This window comes from Crocuta crocuta, unplaced genomic scaffold (genome assembly GCF_008692635.1).
Source record: "Crocuta crocuta isolate KB4526 unplaced genomic scaffold, BGI_CrCroc_1.0 scaffold457, whole genome shotgun sequence".
NCBI lineage: Eukaryota > Metazoa > Chordata > Mammalia > Carnivora > Hyaenidae > Crocuta > Crocuta crocuta.
In genome coordinates, this window is record NW_027531318.1 from 1,648,247 (window position 1) to 1,671,540 (window position 23,294).

The following is a 23,294-nucleotide window of genomic DNA, read 5'->3' on the forward strand; positions in this document are numbered from 1 at the left end:
GTTCCTTTGGAAGTGTACCTGGGAAAGCAGTTGGTGCTCTCATATGGTAATTATGTATTTAGGTTTTTGAGTACCTGCTGAAATGTTTTCCATGGTGGCTGCACTGTTTTACATCCCCACCAGCATTGCACAAGGATTCCAATTTCTCCACATCTTCACCACCATTAGTTATTTTTCATTTTTGGCTTGTTTGCTTGTTGTGATAATAGACATCATCTGAAGTGGGAAATTACTGTACTTTGAAATTACATTCCCCTAGTGACTTGTGTTGTCACATATCTTTTCATGTGCTTGTTGGGTATTTGTGTATGTTTGGAGAAATATCTATTCAAGTTCTGTGCCTGTTTAAAAATTTATTGTTAAGGTGTTCTTTATATACTCTGAATATTAATCTTTTATCAGACATATGAGATATAAATATTTTTTCTCATTCTGTGGATTGTTTTCACTCTCTTGATAGTGTCCTCTGGTGCATAAAGTTAAATTTTGATGAAGATCAATTTATCTATGTTTTCTTTTGTTTGTGTTTTTGTTATCATCCCAAGAAATCATTACTAAATCCAGTGTCACAAAGCTTTTCCTCTGTGTGTTCTTCTGTGAATTTTGGTGGTTGTTTTTGTTTTTTTTTTTGAGAGAGGTAGTGAACTGGAGAGAGAGGCAGAGGGAGAGAGAATCTTAAGCAGGCTCTATGCTCAGCACAGAGCCTGATAAAGGGCTTGATCTTAACAACCCTGAGGTCATGACCCAAGCCCAAATCAGGAGTCTGACCCTTAACTGACTGAGCCATCCAGGCACTACTGAGTTTTTGTTTTTTAAATATGGATCTTTTTAAAACAAAATTTTTAAATGTTTATTTGTGTGGGTGTGTGAGAGAGAGAGAGAGAGAGAGAGAGAGAGAGAGAGATGGAACATGAGTGGGGTAGGGACAGAGAGAGACACACACACAGATTCTAAAGTAGGCTCCAGGCTCTGAGCTGTCAGCACAGAGCCCGATGTAGGGCTTGAACCCATGGACTGCAAGATCATGACCTGAGCTAAAGTTGGATGCTTAACTGACTGAGCCACCCAGGTGCCCCTGCCCTTGAGTTTTTTATTATTATATGTTTATCTCTTAAGTATATGTCTTTCTTCCATCTTAAAAATTTTTTCCATGTTTTTATTTACTTTTGAGAGAGAAAGAGCATGAGTAGGGGAGGGACAGAGAGAGAGGGAGACCCAGAATCTGAAGCAGGCTCCAGGCTCTGAGCTGTCAGCACAGAGCCTGACACAGGGCTTGAACTCATGACCTGTGAAACCATGACCTGATCTGAAGTCAGATGCTTAACAGACTGAGCCACCCAGGTGCCTCTGTCTTTCTTCTGAGTTAACTTTTGTGTATAACATAAGTAGGGATGGTATTTTGTGTGGATTATCTGTAGATGGCTTTATGTTGGCACTGAGAGATCTCCAAACTTTGACTAGAGCTTGGAAGTTAAATTTTAGAGGGCTAAAAAAAGCAGTTATGAAGAAGATAATTAAGGATTAAGGAAGTGGTGTGGCATTATGATGAAAGAAATTGTATTTTTTCCTATCTGAAACAGTAAACATTAAAATGAACTGCTTATGAGAAAAATAGAATGAAAGAAAGTTTTCTTAATTGGTAATACGGGAATAAAGTATTAGAAAGGATAAAGGGATAAATATTTCAGCATGGTACGGTTTTGGTCTTCATTAGATTTAAAAGCATGGATGGAAAATTTAAATTACAGAAAATAGTAGAAAATAATACTACCTGAACTTAGCATTGTCCAGCAAACTTGAAATGCATTTATAAATATTGCCTTTTTATACCACTTTTAATTCATTTAAGAAAGTTTTTTAATGTTTATTTTTGAGAGAGAGAAAGAGAGAATGAGCAGAGGAGGGGCAGAGAGAGAAGGAGACACAGAATCCAAAGCAGGCTCCAGGCTCTGAGCTGTCAGCACAGAACCTGATGTGAGTCTCTAACTCATAAACCGCAGGATTGTGCGTGACTAGAGTGGAAGTCAGATGCTTTATGCTCCAAGTCACCCAGGCACCCTGTACTGTTTTTATGTTGTGCAGATGGAAAAAATGAAATAGCAACTAGTCTAGGATCACATTGTCACTGACAGAACCAATTTAAAGTATTAGTTTCTTGATTGACACCCTTTCATTTTTTTATTTTTTTAGATGTTTGTTTATTTTTCAGAGACAGTGGGAGAGAGACAGTGACAGAGGATCTCAGGCAGGCTCTGTATTGACAGTGGGGCTCGATCTCAACCATGAGCCAAAATCAAGAATTGGCTGCTTAACTGACTGAGCCACACAGGCACTGCCACACCTTTTCATTTTTGAGTCTAGTATTTTCCTTCCTTCCTTCCTTCCTCCTTCCTTCCTTCCTTCCTTCCTTCCTTCCTTCCTTCCTTCCTTATGTTTTTGTTTGTTTCTTTGTTTTTTAAAGTAAACTCTACTCCCAGTATGGGGCTCAAATTCTGAACCCCGAGATAAAGAATCAACCCTGAGATCGAGTCATATGCTCTACCACCAGAGCTACCCAGGAGGCCCTCTTTCTTATGTTTTGACATCTGGCAGAAACTTCTACCACCACCCTGAGACATTTGGCTTTTTAGGTGCAACTTGCCTTCTTGTAGAAGGCTTAACTATTATCCATCCACTTCCTCCGAGCCAACTGTAGTTTCTAATAATAGCCATTGTGGGTTATTCTGAGGAATTAGATAATGTATAAAATGTATACAGCATGGTTTCTGGAATATATGTAGTCAGTAAAGGTTTGCTATTATTACTGTTATTAACAACACTGTGATTATATGTTGTTATGATGATGGTAAAAATTGGGCAAAGTACATCCTGCTCAGTGTCCCTCCTATGGGAAAATTGATGTCATGTCGCATTTATTTTTATAACTTGCTATGTTGGATTGATTGTCTTTTTTCTTTACCTTAGGGACCCTTAAGTGAAAGAATGGGATTGTAAGAGGTTGTGTTGTTCAAGCTGTTTTGGAATTTTAAATGGGAGGTGGTGGTCAGCAAAGCTGATGTGTATCTGCCATAGCTGTATCACTTTTTCTTTTTCTTTATTTTTAAAGTTTATTTATTTTTGAGGGGAGGGGCAGAGAGGGGAGGGGCAGAGAGAAAGAGGGGAGGGGCAGAAAGAGGGGAGGGGCAGAGAGAAAGAGGGGAGAAAGAATCCCAAGCAGTTCTGTGCTGATAGTGCATCTCATGAACTGTGAGATCATGACCTAAGCCAAAATCAAGAGGCGGATGCTCAACTGACTGAGACACCCAGGCGCCCCTGTATCACTTTTTCTTTTTCTCCCATGTCTGTGTCTTCTATAGCTATGTCAGGACTTAAGTGGGAATTAATATACAGGAGCTTGCAAGTACATTAATTTCTCTGGAAGAAAGGACCATTTGAGAAATAGTGATAAATAAAGTTGATAAGAATTGGAAGGTAAAGCAAGGACTCTGAATTTTATTACAGCCAATAATAAAATAGTAGCAACTGTTTAGAATGTCATTCCCCTCCTCCATAAAAGCCATGTAATCCATAACAAACAAACAAAACTCATTTTTTTGTAATTAATAGTAATTAAGTTACTATTAATCTTAGCATCTTAGCCTTGTATTTTTGGGAAAAGGTTTAAATCTAGTATTTTAAAATATGTGATTTAATTTAGCTCTCCAAAGAATAGGATAACAAATATTGCAAGTCTTTGCGCAGTGTAAAGACAGGGTGATTATGGTAACCCTTTTTAATGTTTGGGTAGAAGATCAGGCCTAGGGAAAATTGTGCTCTGGAGGTTATAGTAATTTGTAAAAAGGTGGCTGGCCACAGCTTTGTCTGGCACACGTGCCAGTGTGAGCTTGCCATCCATGAGGGAGTGAGACTCAAATTTTCTATCTCATTTGAGATAGGAACATGAGAATGCTTTTGTTTTTTTCTTTTAAGGCTGGTTGGTGTCTTAAATTCCTTCCCTAAATTTCTAAGAAAAGAAAAAAGTGAGAAAGCAAGTAAAAAGGACATTAAACTTCATGCTGATAAGAATGATGTGAAAACTTTAAAAAAAGTACAGTCTGTATAGACGTGGGAGAATTTCAAGTTCATTGAGGAAGGAAGGGTCATTTTGGTCAGGTGGGTTTATTTTGGAAGGACTTGCCTTCTATAATTTATTTATTATAGCATAAATAGATACCTTACTCCCCATTGTCCTCCTACCCCCTCTTTTTTTTTTTTTGAGACTTGAGGGTTTTCTTCTAGCAGTCTGCAATTTGCCAACCAAGATTGATGGGAGACTACTGTATGTCTCTTTATTGTTTCCCCCCAACTTCCTCCTCCTCCTCCTTTTTTTTTTTCCTGTTTTTGCTTTTTATTTTTTATTTTTTTTATGAATAGTTTATTGTCAAGTTGGTTTCCATATAACACCCAGTGCTCATCCCCACAAGTGCCCTCCTCCATNATTGGATACTCTTTCCTGCTTTGTCAAAGATTAGTTGGCTGTATACTTTTGGGTCCAGTTCTGAGTTCTCAATTCTGTTCCATTGGTATATGTGTATGCTTGTGTGCCAATACCATACTGTCTTGATTTTGACAGCTTTGTAGTAGAGGCTAAAGTCTGGGATGGTGATGTCTCCTTTTTTGGTTTTCTTCTTCAATATTACTTTGGCTATTCGGGGCCTTTTGTGGTTCCATACAAATTTTAGGATAGTTTGTTCTAGTTTTGAGATGTATACTGGTACATCTTTTTTTTTTTTTTTTTGAACATATGACAGAAATGACAGTTGTAGAGTACTTAGGGCTCTATGGATCAGATCTCGTTGCAACAAAAAGCGTTGTACCACATGCCTCCAAATAACAAAGATATCTCTTCTGTCTATCTAATGGCTCGCTCATTTGAATACAGTAAGAAGAAATTGTTTAGATGCTATCTTGGAGCTTATTTTTATATGAAACAGCAGTAGCATTTTTGGTCTGTGTTTAGTAGAGGCAGCATTTCCTATGGAAATGGAAAATATTGCCAAGTTAGTAACGCTCTGTGTTAGGCCTTTAAGTATTTTCTTTCAAATTATATTAATTATAAATAGTTATATTGTAATTATCTTAATTCAAATATAACCTACTCTAAGCCCACTAAATATCATTTAAAAAATGATAAGTATGGGAATGCCTCGGTGGCTCAGTTGGTTAAGAATCTGACTCTTGATCTGGGCTCAGGCCTTGATCTCATGATTGTGAATTCAAGCCCCATGTTGGGCTCTCCACTGGGCATAAGCTTACCTTAAAAAAAACAAAACTACTTATGGTATATTGACTTAGCTGAAATTAATTTAGGCCCCAGTATTATATCTTATTGGTAATTTTTGGAATAGTCAAATTTCTGCCTGTATTTCAGTAATGAAATAAAAAGTCATCATTTGGTAGTTTTGTTTTTTACTAAAAAGAGAACCACAATATTAAGTGTTTAGCTATTTACATCACTGATGAATCCTACTTTTGGAAGTCAGCTGAAATGTAGTGTACTAAAGCATTTATCAGTGGTTAAGCTGTAGTCACCTTCATCACAATGTTAAACATGGTTATACGTTTTACTAAAATTGTTTATACTTCAAGTAAAATATTTTTCCAGTTATGTACCAACCTCTGAGATTCCGTTAACTGTTTTACCTGCTGAAATGTAATTATCCAGATCAGTTCTTTTTATGAAAAATGTCTAAGTGAAGAACAGTATTGCTTCAAATTAAAATCCATCTGATCTTGGCAAAGTTATATTGTTTTTATTTCTGCTATTATTAGTAAATTTATTTTTAAAACATTTTTGGGGATAGGAATTTTGTCAGGCTATGTTAACACATCATACTTTGGGCAGTAATATGTTCTTTGGGAGCTTTCTTTCAGCCTCAGAAACCTAAAACTTACTGGAAAGTTAAAATTCTCAGAATAAAGGAAAGGTTAGTGACAGGTCACCTTTTAGTATTCTGAGGAGTGAAGTATGTGTAGTGAGGAGAAAAAAGAGATTTTAGAACATTTCTGTCAGAAATCTAGATAGCCTATCAATGTGCTTTTCCTGATTATTTCTTTATTCTCTTCTTTAAGTTGCCTAGCTATTCTCTTAGAACTGGTAACTGATTAAAAAAATTTTGTTTTCAGAATACTAGTAAAATACTTCCCAAATTTTGTGGGAAACATATCAGAATGTCAAATTTAGACAGCACGGGGTTTTATTTTTTTGTTAAACAGTAAAATATTTGATACATGCTAAAGACTGTTAGTCTTTGAAGAATTTTAAGCAAAGGTTATGAAATAATCAGATTTGCATTTTAGAAAGCTTACATTGGCCATGGTATGTGGCATGTACCAAGGAGTACAGGCAGGTCACTTAGGAAACTATGGCAGTAGTTGGATAAGAGGTGGTGGTTTGGATTAAGGTGATGTCAGTGGTGTTGGGAAGAAGTGGATGAATTCAAGAAATGGTTAGAAGATAGAGTTGACATAACTTATTGATTGGATTGATTTGTAGAGGACCGTAAGAGAGAAATCAAGAATGACTAATAAAATTTCTGGCTTGAGGATCAGTGAATGAGGATGTCATTTACTGAGATGGGGAATATTGCAGAAGAATGGAAATCTTGAGTTTGAGGGGTCAGGTTTATGGAAGTGTAATTTACACCTAGAAAAACTGACCCTAAAAAAAGATGTACAGTTATTTGAATTTTGATAAAATTATATGGTTGTGTAATTACCATCATAGTTAACATCACCCCAGAAGTTTCCTTTTGCTCTTTTGTAGTCTTTGGTGAGCCTGTGACAACCAGTGGTCTGATGTGTGTCCCTGTATTTTTGCCTTTCCCAGAATGTCATGTAAATTGAATCCTACAGTAGGTAGTATAATGAGTCTCTTCTTTGACTTAGCTAATGCTTTTGAGAATCATCTGTTCTTGTCCATATATCAGTAATTTCCATTTTTTGCTGACTAGTATACCACAGTGTGGATGCATCATATTTTGTTTTTCCTTTTACCAGTTGATGGACATTTGGGTTCTTTCCAGTTTCGGGCAGTTATAAATTAAAGTGCTCTAAAGTGTAGGTTTTTTTGTAAATGTTTACCTTTATTTCTAATGTATACTCAGAAATGGGATTACTGGGTCAAGTGAAAGGTATATGCCTAAGTGGTTATACTGCCTAAGTGATTATTTCATTTTAAATTTCCACTTGCACAAATGAGAGTTTCTGGTGCTCCACATCCTCATGAGTATTTGATTGTTAGTTTTTTTGACCCATTCCAATAGATGTATAGTGATAGCTTGTTGAGCTTTTAATATGCAGTTTTCTAATGACTAATGCTGTTGAATTTCTTTATGTTCTGATTTGCCATCAGTATTTCTGAACTCTTTTGGTCTTTTGGTATTTGTTAACTGGATTGTATGTTTTCTTAATATTGAGTTTTGAGAGTTCTTTACATGGACTTCTTTGAGAGTTCTTGGTACTAGTCTCTGTGTGTGTGTGTGTGTGTGTGTGTGTGTGTGTATCTGTCCTATGTCTTACAAATATTTTCTCCCAGGCTGTAGCTTTTCATTTTCTTTTCTTTCACTTTTTTTTTTCTGTTCAGCTGTAGTTGCTATATAACATATTAGTTTCAGGTTTACAACATAATTTCAATATTTATATATATTGCCAGATGATTACCACAGTATGTCTAGTTAGCATCTGTTACCATACATAGTTCTAAAACATTTTTTTCTTGTGATGAGAACTTTTAAGATTTATTCTCTTAGCAATTTTCAAATATGTAACATGGTATTATTTACTGTGGTCTTCATGTATGTACGTCACATCCCCAGGACTTACTTATTTTATAACTGGAAGTCTATACCTTTGGACCCCCTTCACCCATTTTGCTCACTCCCCATGTTTGGCAGCAACCAGTCTGTTTTCTTTATCTCTGAGTTTGTGTTATCATTTTGTCCATACATATTTTAGCATTGTTTTTTCTATTTCTGTGGAGAAAAAAATGCCATTGGAATTTTGATAGGGATTGCATTGACTTGGTAGATTGCATTAGATAGTATGGACATTTTAACATGGAATGTCTTTAGCATGGAATATCTTTTCTTCAATTTTTCTTCAGTGTCTTACAGTTTTTAGTGTACAGGCCTTCCACCTCTGTGGTTAAATTTATTCCTAAGTATTCTTTTTGGTGCAATTGTAAATGGGATTGTTTTCTTCATTTCTATTTCTTATACTTTTTAGTGTATAGAAATAAAACAAGAAAAATTTTTTTTAACTTTAGAGAGGGCACACGAGCTGGGGAGACAGGGGCAGAGGGAGAGAGCAGGCTCCATGCTCAGTGCACAGCCTGGTACAGGGCTCAATCCCATGACCCTGGGATCATGACCTGAGCTGAAATCAAGAGTTGGCTGCTCAACTGACTGAGCCATCCAGGTGCCCCAATACAACAGATTTTTATACACTGATTTTTGTCTCCTACAGCACTATTGTTGTTACATACAAATTATTATATATGTTGTTATATATAAGTAGTTAATTTTGATGAAGTCCAATTTCTTATCAGCTTTTTTCTTTTATGATTCAGGCTTTTTGTATCCTAATAGAAAGTCTTTGCTTAATCCTTTGCTTACTTTTTAATGTAATCCACCTAAATTGTCCCCAGATTCTCCACCAGAGCTTCCAGCTTCAAACATATCATGCAGTGAGGATGAGGGTGTGAAGGGAAGTGTCCAGGCTAAATATGGCCCAGGAGCCAAATCTTCCCTGTTTTTTTGTATGTAAAGTTTTATTGGAATACAACCATGCTCATTCATTTACTTATTTACTGTGGTTGCTTTTGTGCTGCAGTGGCAGAATTGGGTAGTTATAACAGAGACTGGCTCTCAAAGTCTTTCTACTTTTTTTTTTTAAGAAAAGTTTTACACCTGAGATAGTTGATTAGTTCCTGCTTCTCCTTTTCTTGGGGATCCTTTATTCTTCTGGGTCTTTCTGGACAGATTGTTTTTATTTTTTTATTAAAATTTTCTTAACGTTCATTTATTTTTGAGAGAGAGAGACCCAGAGTGTGAGCATGGTAGGGACAGAGAGACAGGGAGACACAGAATCCAAAGCAGGCTCCAGGCTCAGTTGTCAGCACAGAGCCCAGTGTGGGGCTTGAACTCAAACAGTGACCCAAGCCGAAGTCAGAGGTTAACCAACTGAGCCACCCAGGCACGCCGGACCGATTATTTTTAAAATCTGCATAGTTACTATTCTGAAAATTCATGTTTTTCTCCTTTGTTAGATCCCTCTCTTTCTGGGATCCCAAGCCTTTTTTGGTTTGTTTCATTCCCTCCTAATAGAATATATCTTCTATTTTCCTGTGAGAAGAGGCTGCATAGGAAGTAAGTTGATACCACTCTTGATAGAGAATCCTAGATGGTTAGTTATTTTCCCTGAGAATTTTGAAAGCATTGCTTTACATTAACTTCCAGCTCCCAGTGTTGGTATTGATAAATCTAAAGACTTTCCAGCTTAAGGTTTGTTGTAAACTGTTCTTTTCTGAAAACTTTTGGAATCTTTTCTTTATCCCCAGTGTTTTAATATGTCAAAAAGAGGTGCCTCTTGTTTATTTTTAAAACTAAATATTCTGGGTATCGTGTAGACCTTTTTTAATTGGAAAACCCATGTTCTTCATTCTAGGATATTTTTTCTTTGATTTTTTTTTCTCTAATTTTTTTAGATGCATATTGATTGCATGTTGGACTTCTTAGATTAATATCTTTTTTCTTTTTTAAGTGTTCTTATTTCTTTTATGTGCTCCCCCTACCTCCTCTTCAACAACAGTAGTGCTGTTGAGGAGGAGAATTTTTACCTTTTTCCTTTGGAAAATTGCAAATATATACCAAAAAAATAGTAAAAAAAAAAACCAACAAACCTCAGGTACTTGTCACTCATTCTCAACAATTACTAATTCATAAGCAAGCTGTGAATTTTGAAGCATTTCATTATATTCATATTTATTTTAGAATATGGCCCTAAAGGATAAGGGCTCTCATTAAAGAAATTATCATTATAAAATTTATAAAAACCAGTTCTTTAGGTCATCAAATATCCCATCATTGTCCAAGTTTCCAGGAGTATCATAATTTAATATAAAAGACCATGGGGCGCCTGGGTGGCTCAGTTGGTTAAGCCTCTGACTTCAGCTCAGGTCATGCTCTCACAGCTTGTGGGTTCGAGCCCCAGATCGGGCTCTGTGCTGACAGCTAGCTCATAGCCTGGAGCTGCTTCAGATTCTGTGTCTCCTCTCTCTGACCCTCCCCTGCTCACACTGCTTCTCTCTCTCTCTCTCTCTCTCTCTCTCAGAAATAAATAACACATTAAAGAAAAAAAAGACCTTAAATCTGCATCCAAATAAAGTCATTCATACTGTGACGGATTAATGCACTTTTTAGTCTGAGTTAAATTCCCCCTCCATATCTCTCTCTCCCTGTCTTTCTTTTTCTCTTCTCTCTTACTTGTGTGCATAGTTTATTGAAGAAATCAGATTATCCAGTAGTTTCCTACAGTCTGGATTTGCTGACTTGCAGGTTGAAGGTTAGTAATGCTTGAATATATAACATATAGCATAGAAGGCATTCTTTATGACCAACTTCATAGTCTTAGTGTTTTTGAGGTTCATCCATTTTGTAACATATATCAGTACTTCATTGTCTTGTATTGAGGAAGAATGATCCATTGAATGGATATAATATGTTTTATTCATTTATCTGTTGATAGACATTTGAGTTAATTTCTGCTTTTATGAATAATTATGAATTTCTGTCTTTATGAATAATGTTGCTATGAACATATGTATATAACTTTGTGTGGCCATGTTTTCTCTTGGGTGTATATGTAGGAGTGGGATTTCTGGATCATATAACTATAATTATGTAAATAATTTTTGTAATTATTTAATTTACTGTTGATAATTCTTTAGAAATGGTTCTCTGAGAAAATCTAGTCTATAAATTGTTTTCAAATATAACGAAGAGCTTACAGATTGTTATAATTAATATTGACAATGTTATTTGGAAATGTAATGACACACGAATTTTTTTGCTTTTATTTTTTTTATTTAGAACTTGTGATTTGTTTTAGGGCTCATAACACTCATGGGCCTTACACATAATACCTCTGTAGTTCTTAAGTGTTAAAAATCCTAACATTGCATGAGTGGAACTTAGAGAAAAGCTAAAGTGGTAATGTGAGACTTGAACTTTGCAAATACTCAGTGGGACATAATCTGAGTGAGGATGGAATTGCCCTGGCAGGATGTCAGACACAGGACCTTGGTGTGGTCCCTAGTAGAGCTCAGGGATGAAGAAGACTCTTCCTTGTTTTTATGACTTACAAGATAACTTGGAAGATGTAGAAGAATAATGCAGTGATTGTGGCCCTGTTTCTTTATTTGCTCTTTAGCATTCTTACATAAATTCTTCATGAATAAATTATCATGTAAACAATTTAGATAAAAGAACTTAGATTTTTTTTTAGTTATGTGAGCTTTCTGTTGCACAAGCAGAGAATTTAGTAGATAGTTGCAGCCTACTTTTGGCTGTTGGTTCATTAGTTTCTAGTATGTTTCACTAGGCAAGTGTTTTTTTCACCTTGATTTCCATATTTTCCATCTGTCTAAGTATGGATTATCACTACACATGAACCCACTTTACCATAAATCTGTTGGCCTCAGCAGAGAAGTCCATGGCGCTCTGATTCATTCAAGTCAACACTTAAATGAAGCTAAAAGGCAACCTATGCAACCATAAAAATAATTTATAAGCAGTGAATATTCTATCCCATTTTTATAAGGGGAGAAAACTATCTGAAGAAAACATTGCAACTTTTTGGTATACAGTTACAAAAAAGGCCCTACCCTCAAGAAATACTCAGATAATTACAGTTCAGGTTGGTTAATGCTCTAATAGAAGTAAGCATAGAATTCTCTGTGATACATAAGATAGGGCACCTAACCTACTTTAAATGGGTCCAGGAAAGTTTTTTAAAGGCAGATATACTGGACCTGGGCTATAATATCAGTAGGAGTTAAGTGAATGGGTAGAAAGAGGGAGGAAGAAAAAAAGAAGAATTTTAGGTATAGAATACAAAAAATAAAGGCTGATTATATGAATCAGCCTGTTGTGTTCAATGACCTCTAAGCAGAGAGAAGTTACTGGATTATGATGTTAAGGAAGGGAGTCCCATGAGAAGAGGAACTTGGAGAGATGCTTTAGTCTAGGTCAAATCATAGAATCATGTTGTCAGTAGTTTAAACTTAGTGCCATCTGTAGTGGGAAATATCAAACGGCTGTAAGTACAAGAGTGACATAGTCAAATTTTGGTTTAGGTGGGTTATTTTTTCTTTATCTGTTCTGAGATTCTAACCTTGAAGGTCATGAATTAAAATTTCTTTTTAATGTTTGTGTATTTTTGCGAGAGAGAGAGAGAGAGAGAGAGAGACAGCGACAGCACAAGTGGGGGAGGGGCAGAGAGAAGGAGACACAGAATCACAAGCAGGCTCCAGGCTCTAAGCTGTCAGCATGGAGACTGACACGGGTTTCGAACCTACGAAGTGCAAGATCATGACCTGAGCCGAAGTTGGATGCCTAACCGACTGAGCCACCCAGGTGCCCTGAAGGTCACAGATTTTATTTATTGACCACTGTATCCTCAGGGGCTAGAATGGTGCCTGGCAAGTACTTAAGTATTCACCAAAGATGCTAGTAAAGGCAGTATAATTGCCTATAACAGTTAAGAGCATGGGATCTAGCACAGGTCTGAATCCTCCTGATGCCACCATTAAGTAGTGCTGTAACCTTAAGTGGGTTGCTTAATCACCCTCTGACTCACTTTTCTTATCTGGAAAATGGAGGAAAAAGTTACACCTACCTAATCAGATGATTCGGGGAATTAAGTAAGTTTATATAAAGCACTTGGAGTAGTGCTTGGTTCAGAGTAAGTACTCTTTAAATATTAAGTTATTGTTATTTCTTTCGCGAATGAAATTTTAATAACAAACTAGAGTTGGTAAGGCTCTGATCCCAGAGCATTTGTAGGGTTACCCAGGAATGGATGGATTTAAGAAATATTCAGCAACACAGTTGAATAGGATGTGGTAAATAAGGGTGAGGAGGAGTTAATTCCCTGATGTAAAACTAGAGATTTAGGTTTTCCTCACCCTCCCACTTCTCCCCTACCCCTCTCCCAACACACACACATACACACACTCACCCACTCACTCACTTGTTCGCTCACTCTCTCTCTCCTACTCTCACAGATTACTGTTTATCTGTTCTGGTTAGTACCAGAAGTTTAAATAAAGCCTGGTGGTTAGTCTGTGTTATGTTGGTTCATTGTAGCATATCCTCTTGACTTTTGTTTGGTTTCTCTATGATTCCTTTTCTTTCTCTTCCTTGAAGTCTCTTCCTTGGACTCTTGGATTCTTTTTTTCTCAGAACAGAAGTGTAAGAAGGGCTTAGGGCCACCACCATTTTTTTTCTTTGCTGAAGTATTTAAGTTTTTTATTATTTTTAAAAATTTACATGCAAGTTAGTTAGCATATAGTGCAACAATGGTTTCAGTAGATTCCTTAATGCTTCTTACCCATTTAGCCTAGCCCATCCCCCCTCCCACAACCCCTCCAGTAACCCTCTGTTTGTTCTCCATATTTAAGAGTCTCTTATGTTTTTGTCCCCCTCCCTGTTTTAAAAAATTTTTTTTTAATGTTTTATTTATTTCTGAGAGAGAGAGAGACAGCGTGAGCAGGGGAGGGTCAGAGAGAGAGGGAGATACAGAATCTGAAGCAGGCTCCAGACTCCGAGCGAGCTGTCAGCTCAGAGCCCAGCGTGGGGCTCGAACCCACAAACCATGAGATCATGACCTGAGCTGAAGTTGGATGCTTAACTGACTGAGCCACCCAGGTGCCCGCCCTCCCTGGTTTTATATTATTTTTGCTTCCCTTATCTAATGTTCATCTGTTTTGTATCTTAAAGTCCTCATATGAGTGAGGTCATATGATATTTGTCTTTCTCTGACTAATTTTGCTTAGCATGATACCCTCTAGTTCCATTCACATAGTTGCAAACGGTAAGGTTTCATTCTTTTTGATTCCTGAGTAATACTCCATTGTGTGTGTGTGTGTATATATATATATATATATATACACACACACACACCACGTCTTCTTTATCCATTCATCCGTTAGTGGACATTTGGGCCGTCTCCATACTTTGCCTATTGTTGATAGTGCTGCTATAAACATCGGGGTGCATGTGCCCCTTCAAAACAGCATACCTGTATCCCTTGAATAAATACCTAGTAGTGCAGTTGCTGGGTTGTAGGGTAGTTTTATTTTTAATTTTTTCCAGAGTGGCTGTATCAGTTTGCATTCCTACCAGCAGTGCAAAAGATAATCCTTTTTCTCTGCATTCTCGCCAACATCTGTTTTTGCCTGAGTTGTTAATTTTAGCCATTCTGAACTGTGTGAGGTGGTGTCTCGTTTTGGTTTTGATTTGTATTTCCCTGATGATGAGTGATGTTGAGCATTGTTTCACTGTTGGATGTCTTTTTTGGAGAAGTGTCTGCTCGTGTTTTTAGCCCATTTCTGCACTGGATTACTTGGTTCTTTTGGGTGTTGAGTTTGAGAAGTTCTTTATACATTTTGGATACCAACCCTTTTTCTGATATGTCATTTGCAAATATCTTCTCCCATTCCGTCGGTTGCCTTTTCGTTTTGCTGATTGTTTCTTTCACTGTGCAGAAGCTTTTTATTTTGATGAGGTCCCAATAGTTCATTTTTGCTTTTGTTTTCCTTGCCTCTGGAGACGTGTTTAGTAAGAAGTTGCTGTGGCCAAGGGCAGAGAGATTCTTGCCTGCTTTGTCCTCAAGGATTTTAATAGCTTCCTGTCTTACGTTTAGGTCTTTAATCCATTTTGAGTTTATTTTTGTGTATAGTGTAAGAAAGTGATACAGGTTCATTTTTCTGCATGTCGTCGTCCAGTTTTCCTAGAACCACTTGCTGAAGAGACTGTCTTATTCTATTGGATATTCTTTCCTGCTTTGTCAAAGATGAATTGGCCATACATTTGTGGATCCATTTCTGGGTTCTCTATTCTGTTTCATTGATCCGAGTGTCTGTTCTTGTGCCAGCACCATACTGTCTTGATGATCACAGCTTTGTAATACAGCTTGAAGTCTGGGATTGTGATGCCTCCTGCTTTGGTTTACTCTTTCATGATTGCATTGGCTATTTGAGGTCTTTTCTGGTTCCATACAAATTTTAGGATTGTGTATTCTAGCTCTGTGAAGAATGCTGGTGTTACTTTGATAGGAATTGCTTTGAATATGTAGATCGCTTTGGGTAGTATTGACATTTTAACAATATTTATTCTTCCTGTCCAGGAGCATGGAATATTTTTCCATTTTTGTGTGTGGTGTATGTGCCTTCTTCAGTTTCCTTCATCAGCTTTCTATAGTTCTCAGTGTATATAGATTTTTCACCTCTTTCGTTATGTTTATTCCTAGGTATTTTATGGTTTTTGGTGCAATTATAAATGGGATCAATTCCTTGATTTCTCTTTCTGTTGATTCATTGTTGGTGTATTGGGATACAACTGATTTCTGTGCATTGATTTTATATCCTGCCACTTTGCTGAATTCATGGATGAGTGCTAGCAGTTTTTTGGTGGAATCTTTGGGTTTTCCACATAGAGTATCATGTCATCTGTGAAGATTGAAAGTTTGACCTCCTCCTGGCTGATTTGGATGCCTTTTATTTCTTTGTATTGTCTGATTGCTGAGGCTGAGACTTCCAATATATGTTGAATAACAGTGGTGAGAATGGACATCCTGTCTTGTTCTTGACCTTATAGAGGGAAAGCTCTCAGTTTTTCCCCATTGAGGTTGATATTAGCGTCGGGTCTTTCATATATGGCTTTTATGACCCTTCTGACCCTACTTTAAGGGTTTTTGTTGAGAAAGGATGTTGTGTTTTGTCAAATGCTTTTTCTTCATCTTTTGAGAGGATCATGTGGTTCTTGTCCTTTTCATTTATTTATGTGATACGTCACATTGATTGTTTTGCGGATATTGAACCAGCCGTGCATCCCAATTATTCACTTGGTCGTGGTGAATAATTTTTTTATGTATTGTTGGATCCAATTGGCTAGCATCTTGTTGAGGATTTTTGCATCCGTGTTCATCAGGGTTGGTCTGTAGTTGTCTTTTTTAGTGGGATCTTTGTCTAGTTTTGGAATCAAGGTAATGCTGGCTTCATTGAAAGAGTTTGGAAGTTTTCTTTCCATTTTTATTGTTTGGAATAGCTTCAAGAGAATAGGTGTTAACACTTCTTAAATGTTTGGTAGAATTCCCCTGGAAAGCCATCTGGCCCTGGACTCTTGTTTTTTGGGAGAGGGCCACCACCATTTGTGTACCTACTTTCCTCTTCTTGTCTCCCTCCTCTTCTTTTTCTTAATGCTTCTTCCCCTCCTCCTCATTGATTTCCTATCCGCTATTTCCCCACAATGGGAGACAAGAGAAAGGGTTTCCTTCTTAGTTGGCCTTGCTTATAGACTATCTTGGTGTTCACAGTTACAGTCATAATGGAAAACTTTGGGGAAGGTGTTAAAATACGTGTCAGAAAAGCATTCCCTTCTGCGATTAAATTTAACTTTAAAAGAGGTTTCTTTTACTTCTGTTCTTCTGATGTGATATTGAGAAGCATTTGGAATCTAGCACTTGAGCCAGCTAACCTTAGGATCCTTCAGTTACAGAAACTAGCTAGCATCTAGAGTATTGCTTGTCTAGTAGGCAAGAGGAATCTTTTAGCTTACTGTTAGGCAGTCAGGTTCACCTGAACCAGAGGGTCCATGTTAGGGCCATGCTTTCATTAGGAGAGTGGGACTGGATACTCGGAGAGTCAAAGACTGGAGCCTCAGCTCTCTGCTGCAATCCTGTTAGTCTTTGAAATCTATTTATTTTAAAAAACTGTTTAAGTTCATGTGAATTTTGCATTCTACTCTACAGTTCATTTGTTTTGGTAGAAATGTAAATTTCCTCCCTAATCTTTTGCCTAAACTAGTGCTCTGGGAAAATAAACCTTTTCCTTTGTGTCTTTTCATATTCCCCCACATACACTCTCATTCCCTAGTTTAAGGAGCACATACGAGGATTTGGAGCCAGAACCTTTTTATTGAGTGTCTCTTATATATTTCTCATGATGAGTTTCTCATGAGGAGTTGGCTTTTTGGCTAATATGGTCCAGCTTTTTTCCCCCTCAGCACATTAAGTGAGGCTTCTAAATCTTTGGAACAACATTCTTGATCATACACAATTTGTAGTAAAAACTTTTGATTTCCCAGAGTTTGTAATGAATATAAATATTCTATGTAATTCCTTGTCTTGATAGTCATGAAAAGACAGTAGCCAGTGTTTATTGTCTTTGTAGTATGTGCTAGGTTCTCTTTTAGTATGTGCTAGGTTCTCTTCTCATCCCTTTTGTCTATCATGCTCTTGAATTATGCGATGCTTTGAAAACAATTAACTTGTCTGTAGATTTCATGCTAACATTACTATTGTTTTTAATTAACAGATTTCAACACTAAACTTGCACAATGTCTTTGAAACCAAGAGTAGTAGATTTTGATGAAACATGGAACAAACTTTTAACGACAATCAAAGCTGTTGTCATGTTGGAATACGTCGAAAGAGCAACATGGAACGATCGCTTCTCGTATCCTTTAGTGGTGATAAATGTTCTTGTATTGATAGTGATATTGTATCAATAACTGTATCAGTGAACATTGATTAATGCCCAAAAATTGACAGACTTGTTGAAAAGTGAGAACAGGTTTATGCTTTTGTGACTACTTTCAAATATATTGTTTATATTTCTAAGTTCATCACCTGTATGTGGCAGTCAACAAGCTGATCACCTTTCGTTGACCAAATACTTACTGAGCACTTATGTATATGGCAGGTACTACTTGAGGCTTTGGGAACACAGTTGTAAGGAACCACTTTCCCTTCATTCCACTAAGGGAAACAGACAATAAACAGGTATTAAAATAATCTAATGCCAGTGCTTCTACTCACAGGTAGTGGTAAATATTGTGGAGAAAAATTAAGCAGAGTATGGCCATGGAGAATGATTAGAGTGTGGCAGCTGTTTTAGATGGGATGGTCTTAGAAGGCCTCTCTAAGGATGGTGATATTTGAACTGGACCAGAGTGAGGGATCAAGTCACACAGATACCTGGGAGAATAGTGTTATAGGTAGTGAATGGCAAGTTTAATGACTTGACAGCTAGAAGTATGTTTTTTAATTGGGTTGTCAACGTTTTTGAATTAGCAGTTTTAAATGAAAATACAAATTTGTGGTTTCCCTAGAACAGTCTGAACCCTGGTGTCCTGCATTCCTACATGACAGCAATCTTTTTTTTTAAATGTATACATATTATATATATTACTTACATATAAAAATACCGTGCTACCCCAGCACTTGGCATATAAACAGTGGCACCAAGAAAAAACTCCAAAATATTAAAATACTGCAGCCTCTTTGGGAGGTAAAAGGGGCCTCTGGGAACCCTTGGCTATTGGTTTTGGGACAAAGCTGTGGAAGGCAGTCTCCTCAGCTCTACACAGTATCTCCCAGGGGCCAAGGCTGGTGAGCATGGGGGAAACATGTACTTGGAACGTGTTTACTGTCAGACTCCTGAATTGCCTCAGTCTTTTACCACAGGAAACACCAAACATGTCATGTCTTGGGGTAAACGAAAGGGATTGGGTTGAGATCTGGTTGTCTCTGGCTCCAAATGGCATGTCAGTGCCCCAGAGCCCTGAAGGAGGCCTTGAAGACTGGGTTGATACTGTAAGAACCAGAGATTCTTTCCCCAGAAAGGGAAATTGAAATGTGAAGGTATTAACCAGAATGTTGTGGTGGTTCAGAGTTCTCTCAAACTCTGTGCTGCCCTCCTTAGCGGTCTTCTGGGTCTAAGGGGTGGCTGCTCTCTCTGTGTAGGCATACATTCTTTAGAAAAGCTTGGATTTTATAACAGTGATTCAACTTGTTCTCAATGCCTAACTCAGTTTTTATATTAAGCTGAATATTGATACAAGAACAGCGAAGTTCTTGTAGACCAGTAGCAAACCATTTCTTTCATTACACTTGTAGTCGTTAGTAAGAAACATTTGTTATTGAACAACATTTGTTAGTGCCTATGTTCTAAGCACTAAGATAAATAAAATGATGGTAATGTTCCCAGGAACTTTCATAGTTTGCCGAGATGTTTTATATTTTTTATATTATTTGGTACCTCAAACAAGACTATCAGATTGTGGGGCAGATGTGATTATTGTCTTCATGTAACACATGAGCAAATTGCTATTAAGAGACAAAAGGACTTGCCTAGACTCATGCAGGTAGTAATTGAATGAACACATACTTGAATATGAGATTTCCAACATCTAATTCCTGTGCTTGCCAGTCTATCTAGAGGATAATTGATATAGAGTCTGCCTTTGAAGAACTTATTATTGAATTAATCTCAATTTTTTTTATAGAACATCATGGATTGTTTTTGCATACGACTCTTTTTTTGTGTAGGAATCTTAATAAAATGGAACAAGTGTTAGAGGCTACTATGTGTTAATGAGATTTCATTAGATGAGTACATAGGTAGTTTATTTAGTTTTCGGCTAAAATAACAGAGAAAGAAGGAGTTGGTCATAGAAATACCCAGCTTCTTTGGAAAGTGCCCATTCAGTCATTATTTCTAAGATGTTTATTGTTTGATTCATCTAATCATTCTTGATCTGTGCATGAGTTTTCTTCTCTTCCCTTTAAAATAAAGAAAGCTGCAGAAACAGTAAAATTAAGAATGGAATTTCTTACTTTAAATTTTATTTTGGAAAATAAATCAGTGTGTTACTAATTGTTCTGAAGTAAAATTCTCGCCTTTTCCCCATTATCTTGCCCAAGAATATAAGGTTGACTTCTGACCCTTAAATATCTTAGGTAGAAATTTTAGAGGCTATAAAGCTAATCTTTTGAAAATGGAAAAAGGTCTCCCCGAAATTGTGTATCATCATATGTGATAGTACTTGATCTTTAAAAAAAATTTTTTTGAGAGAAAGGCAGAGCGTGATGGGGAGAGGGGCAGAGAGAGAGGGAGACACAGACTCTGAAGCAGGGTCTAGGCTCTGAGCTGTCAGCATAGAGCCTGTCGTGGGGCTTGAACCTGTGAACCGCGAGATCATGACCTGTGCTGAAGTCGGACGCTTAACTGGCCAAGCCACCTACGTGCCCCAGTACTTGATCTTTAATGAAGCATTTTTTTGGGGGAGTGTGAACTGTAATGCAGTTGACTCTTGAACAGCACAAGTTTGGACTGTGTGTATCCAATTAATACATTTTTTTAAAATAAATACAGTATAGTATTGTAAATGTATTTTCTCTTCTTGACAATTTTAAAAAGATTGTCTTTTCTCTAGAGCTTACTTTATATAAGAATACAGTATCTAATTCATATAAAATACAGAATATGTGTTAACCAATTGTTTATGTTTCAGATAAGGTAATAGAAGGGTATTAGTTTTGGGTGAGTGAAAAGCTATACATGGTTTTTTTTCTGTGGAGGTTGGTGGCCCTCACCCACATGTTGTTCAGAGGTTAACTGGTACATATGTGGAAAAATTCCCAAGGTGTACATGTGGGATTGAACAGGTAATTATAAAGCAAACACCCACATCATCACTACACAGGTTAAGAACTAGAATACTGCCAGGATCCAACTCGCCCGCCCCCCCCAACTCCCCCCACTACATGTCTGTCTCAGTTTACAAGCCCACTCCTGTACCTTGGAAGTAACTACTATTCTGAGTTTTACACCTATTGTTTCCCTCTTGTTTTCTGATAGTGTAACTGCTTATGTATACAACCCTAACAATTATTGGTTATTTCTGTGTTTGGAACTTCTTACAAATGGAATCATACTGTGGTACATTTTTTGTGTGTGTCATAATTTTTTCTTTAAACATGTATATGTATGTGATTAATTTGCTACCAGTGACATTGTGAAATATGCATTACTAGCACCATTTTATAGTTGAGAATGTTGTGGCTTACTGATATGATAAAATACTTTTTGATATTTTAGGATAGAATGCAGAGGTAAAATGCTCAAGTGCCCTTATACTCTTTAAACATTTTTTTAATGTTTTTTATTTATTTTTGAGACAAAGAGAGGGTGAGAGGGGGAGGGGCAGAGAGAGAGGGAGACACAGAATCTGAAGCAGCCTCCAGGCTCCAAGCTGTTAGCACAGAGCCCGATGTGGGGCTTGAACTCATGGATCATGAGATCATGACTTGAGCTGAAGTTGGATGCCCAACCAACTGAGCCACACAGGTGCCACTTTAAAAAATTTTTTTTAATGTTTATTTTTGAGAGAGACAAAGAGACAGCACACAAGCAGGGGAGGGGCAGAGAGGGAGGGAGACACAGAATCTGAAGCAGGCTCCGGGCTTTGAGCGGTCAGCACAGAGCCCAGTATGTGGCTCGAAGTCACAAACCATGCAATCATGACCTGAGCCGAATGCTTAACTGACTGAGCCACCCAGGCAACCCTCCCCTTATACTCTTGAAGCGGACATTAAGGAAAGTTGGTTTGCTTGTTGAAGTGTTTAACATGTGTAAGTACAGAACTTACTGAATTCTTGTCCACAAACATTTTTTTACTAAATATGAGCTCTATAAGGGCAGGGATTCTTACCCTTTTTGTTCATTGCTGTAGTCCCAGCATCTGATACATATAGATACTTAGTAAATATTTGGTGAGTGAATAGCTACTGACAACTAAATATCATTAAGCATTCTGTACAGATGAAATAAATAGCATCAGTATTTGGTTAGTTCTCATATTGTGTTGATAAGCAGGGTTCTTAAAACTGACCTTCATAAATGTACTGCATCTAGATACTGTGCAACTATTTCTGATTACTAAGTAATGTAAATAAAAGACATCTTTTCTTAATGCATAACAAATTACCACAAATTTAGTGGGTTAAGGAAACATCCTTTTATTTTCTCACAGTTCTGTGGATCATACGTCAATGGTATGACTGGGTTCTCAGTCATGCTCAGGATCTTAGGAAGCTGAAATTAAGGAGTTGGCTGGCTGTGTTCTCATCTAGAGCTCAGGGTCCTTTTCTAAGCTCATTGCTGTTAATTAGAAGATTTCAGTCCATTGCAGTTAGAGGTCTGAGGTCTCCATTTCTTTGTTGTCTGTTGGCTGTGAACTGCTCTCAGTGACTTGTCACTACCTCAGTTTTTGCATGTGACCCCCCCCTTCCAGCAGCATGTCAACTCTTTCTGTGCTGTCTCAACTGTCCTTAGGCAGTTAGCCACTGAGGGCCAGGAATAGGTGAGGATATGCTTCTAGGAGACTCATTTAGAGGAGCCTGGGTGGCTCAATTGGTTGAGTGTACAACTTCGGTTCAGGTCATGATCTCACAGTTTGTGAGTTTGATCCCCGCGTTGGGCTCTGTGCTGACCACTCAGAGCCTGAATCCTGCTTCGGATTCTGTGTCTCCCTCTCTCTCTGCCCCTCCTCCCCCAACAACTCTCTGTCTCTCTCAAAAAAAATTTTTTAAGAGACTCATTTAAGGGGCACTTGGGTGGCTCAGTTGGTTGAGCAAGAGCAGAGCCGACTCTTGATTTCGGCTCAGGTCATGATCTCATGGTTCATAGAATCGAGCCTGACATTTGGCCCTGATAGCATGGAGCCAGCTTGGGATTTTCTCTGCCCCTCTACTACTGCTGTGTGCATGAACACATGCTCTTGGTCTCTCTGTCTCTTAAAATAAATAAACATTTAAGAAAATAACTTTAAAAAGGCTCATTGATTGGATTAGGCCCACCTGAAAAGTCTAGGATACTCTCCCTATTGGGATCAGCTGACTAGGAATCATAATGATAACTTTTTGTTGAGTCCCTTTTGGCATGTAAAATGACATGGATGGGTATGTTATGCTAACTTTACAATGGGAAATTTTAGGAAGGCCATTTTTAGAATTTGGCCTAACACAAGTAATAATGCTTCATAACACAAGCTTCATGACAGATCTAATGCAGTTTCTAGGGTGGTTTGAGATTTACCCTTTACTAAGGATGTGTATCAAGTGCTTTTCTACAGTATGAGGCGTAGATCTAGGTGTAGATCTAGATTTACTATTGCTTTTTTGGGTTGGAA

The 23,294-nt window shown here is 37.4% G+C and overlaps 1 protein-coding gene across 3 annotated transcripts in view; it reads left to right on the top strand.

The window, feature by feature from the left end:
• The window catches only part of CUL2 (cullin 2), a 104,803-nt gene that overhangs the window by 6,838 nt on the left and 74,671 nt on the right, over nt 1-23,294 (top strand). For 2 of the 3 annotated variants that reach the window (XM_077771760.1, XM_077771761.1), the window contains exon 2: nt 17,636-17,776. In XM_077771760.1, the coding sequence (XP_077627886.1) occupies nt 17,658-17,776 (119 nt within the window). In that variant the 5' untranslated portion in view covers nt 17,636-17,657. Of the gene's footprint in view, nt 1-4,066; nt 4,153-17,635; nt 17,777-23,294 lie in introns of those variants that run through there. The other variant, XM_077771762.1, reaches the window with a different exon arrangement.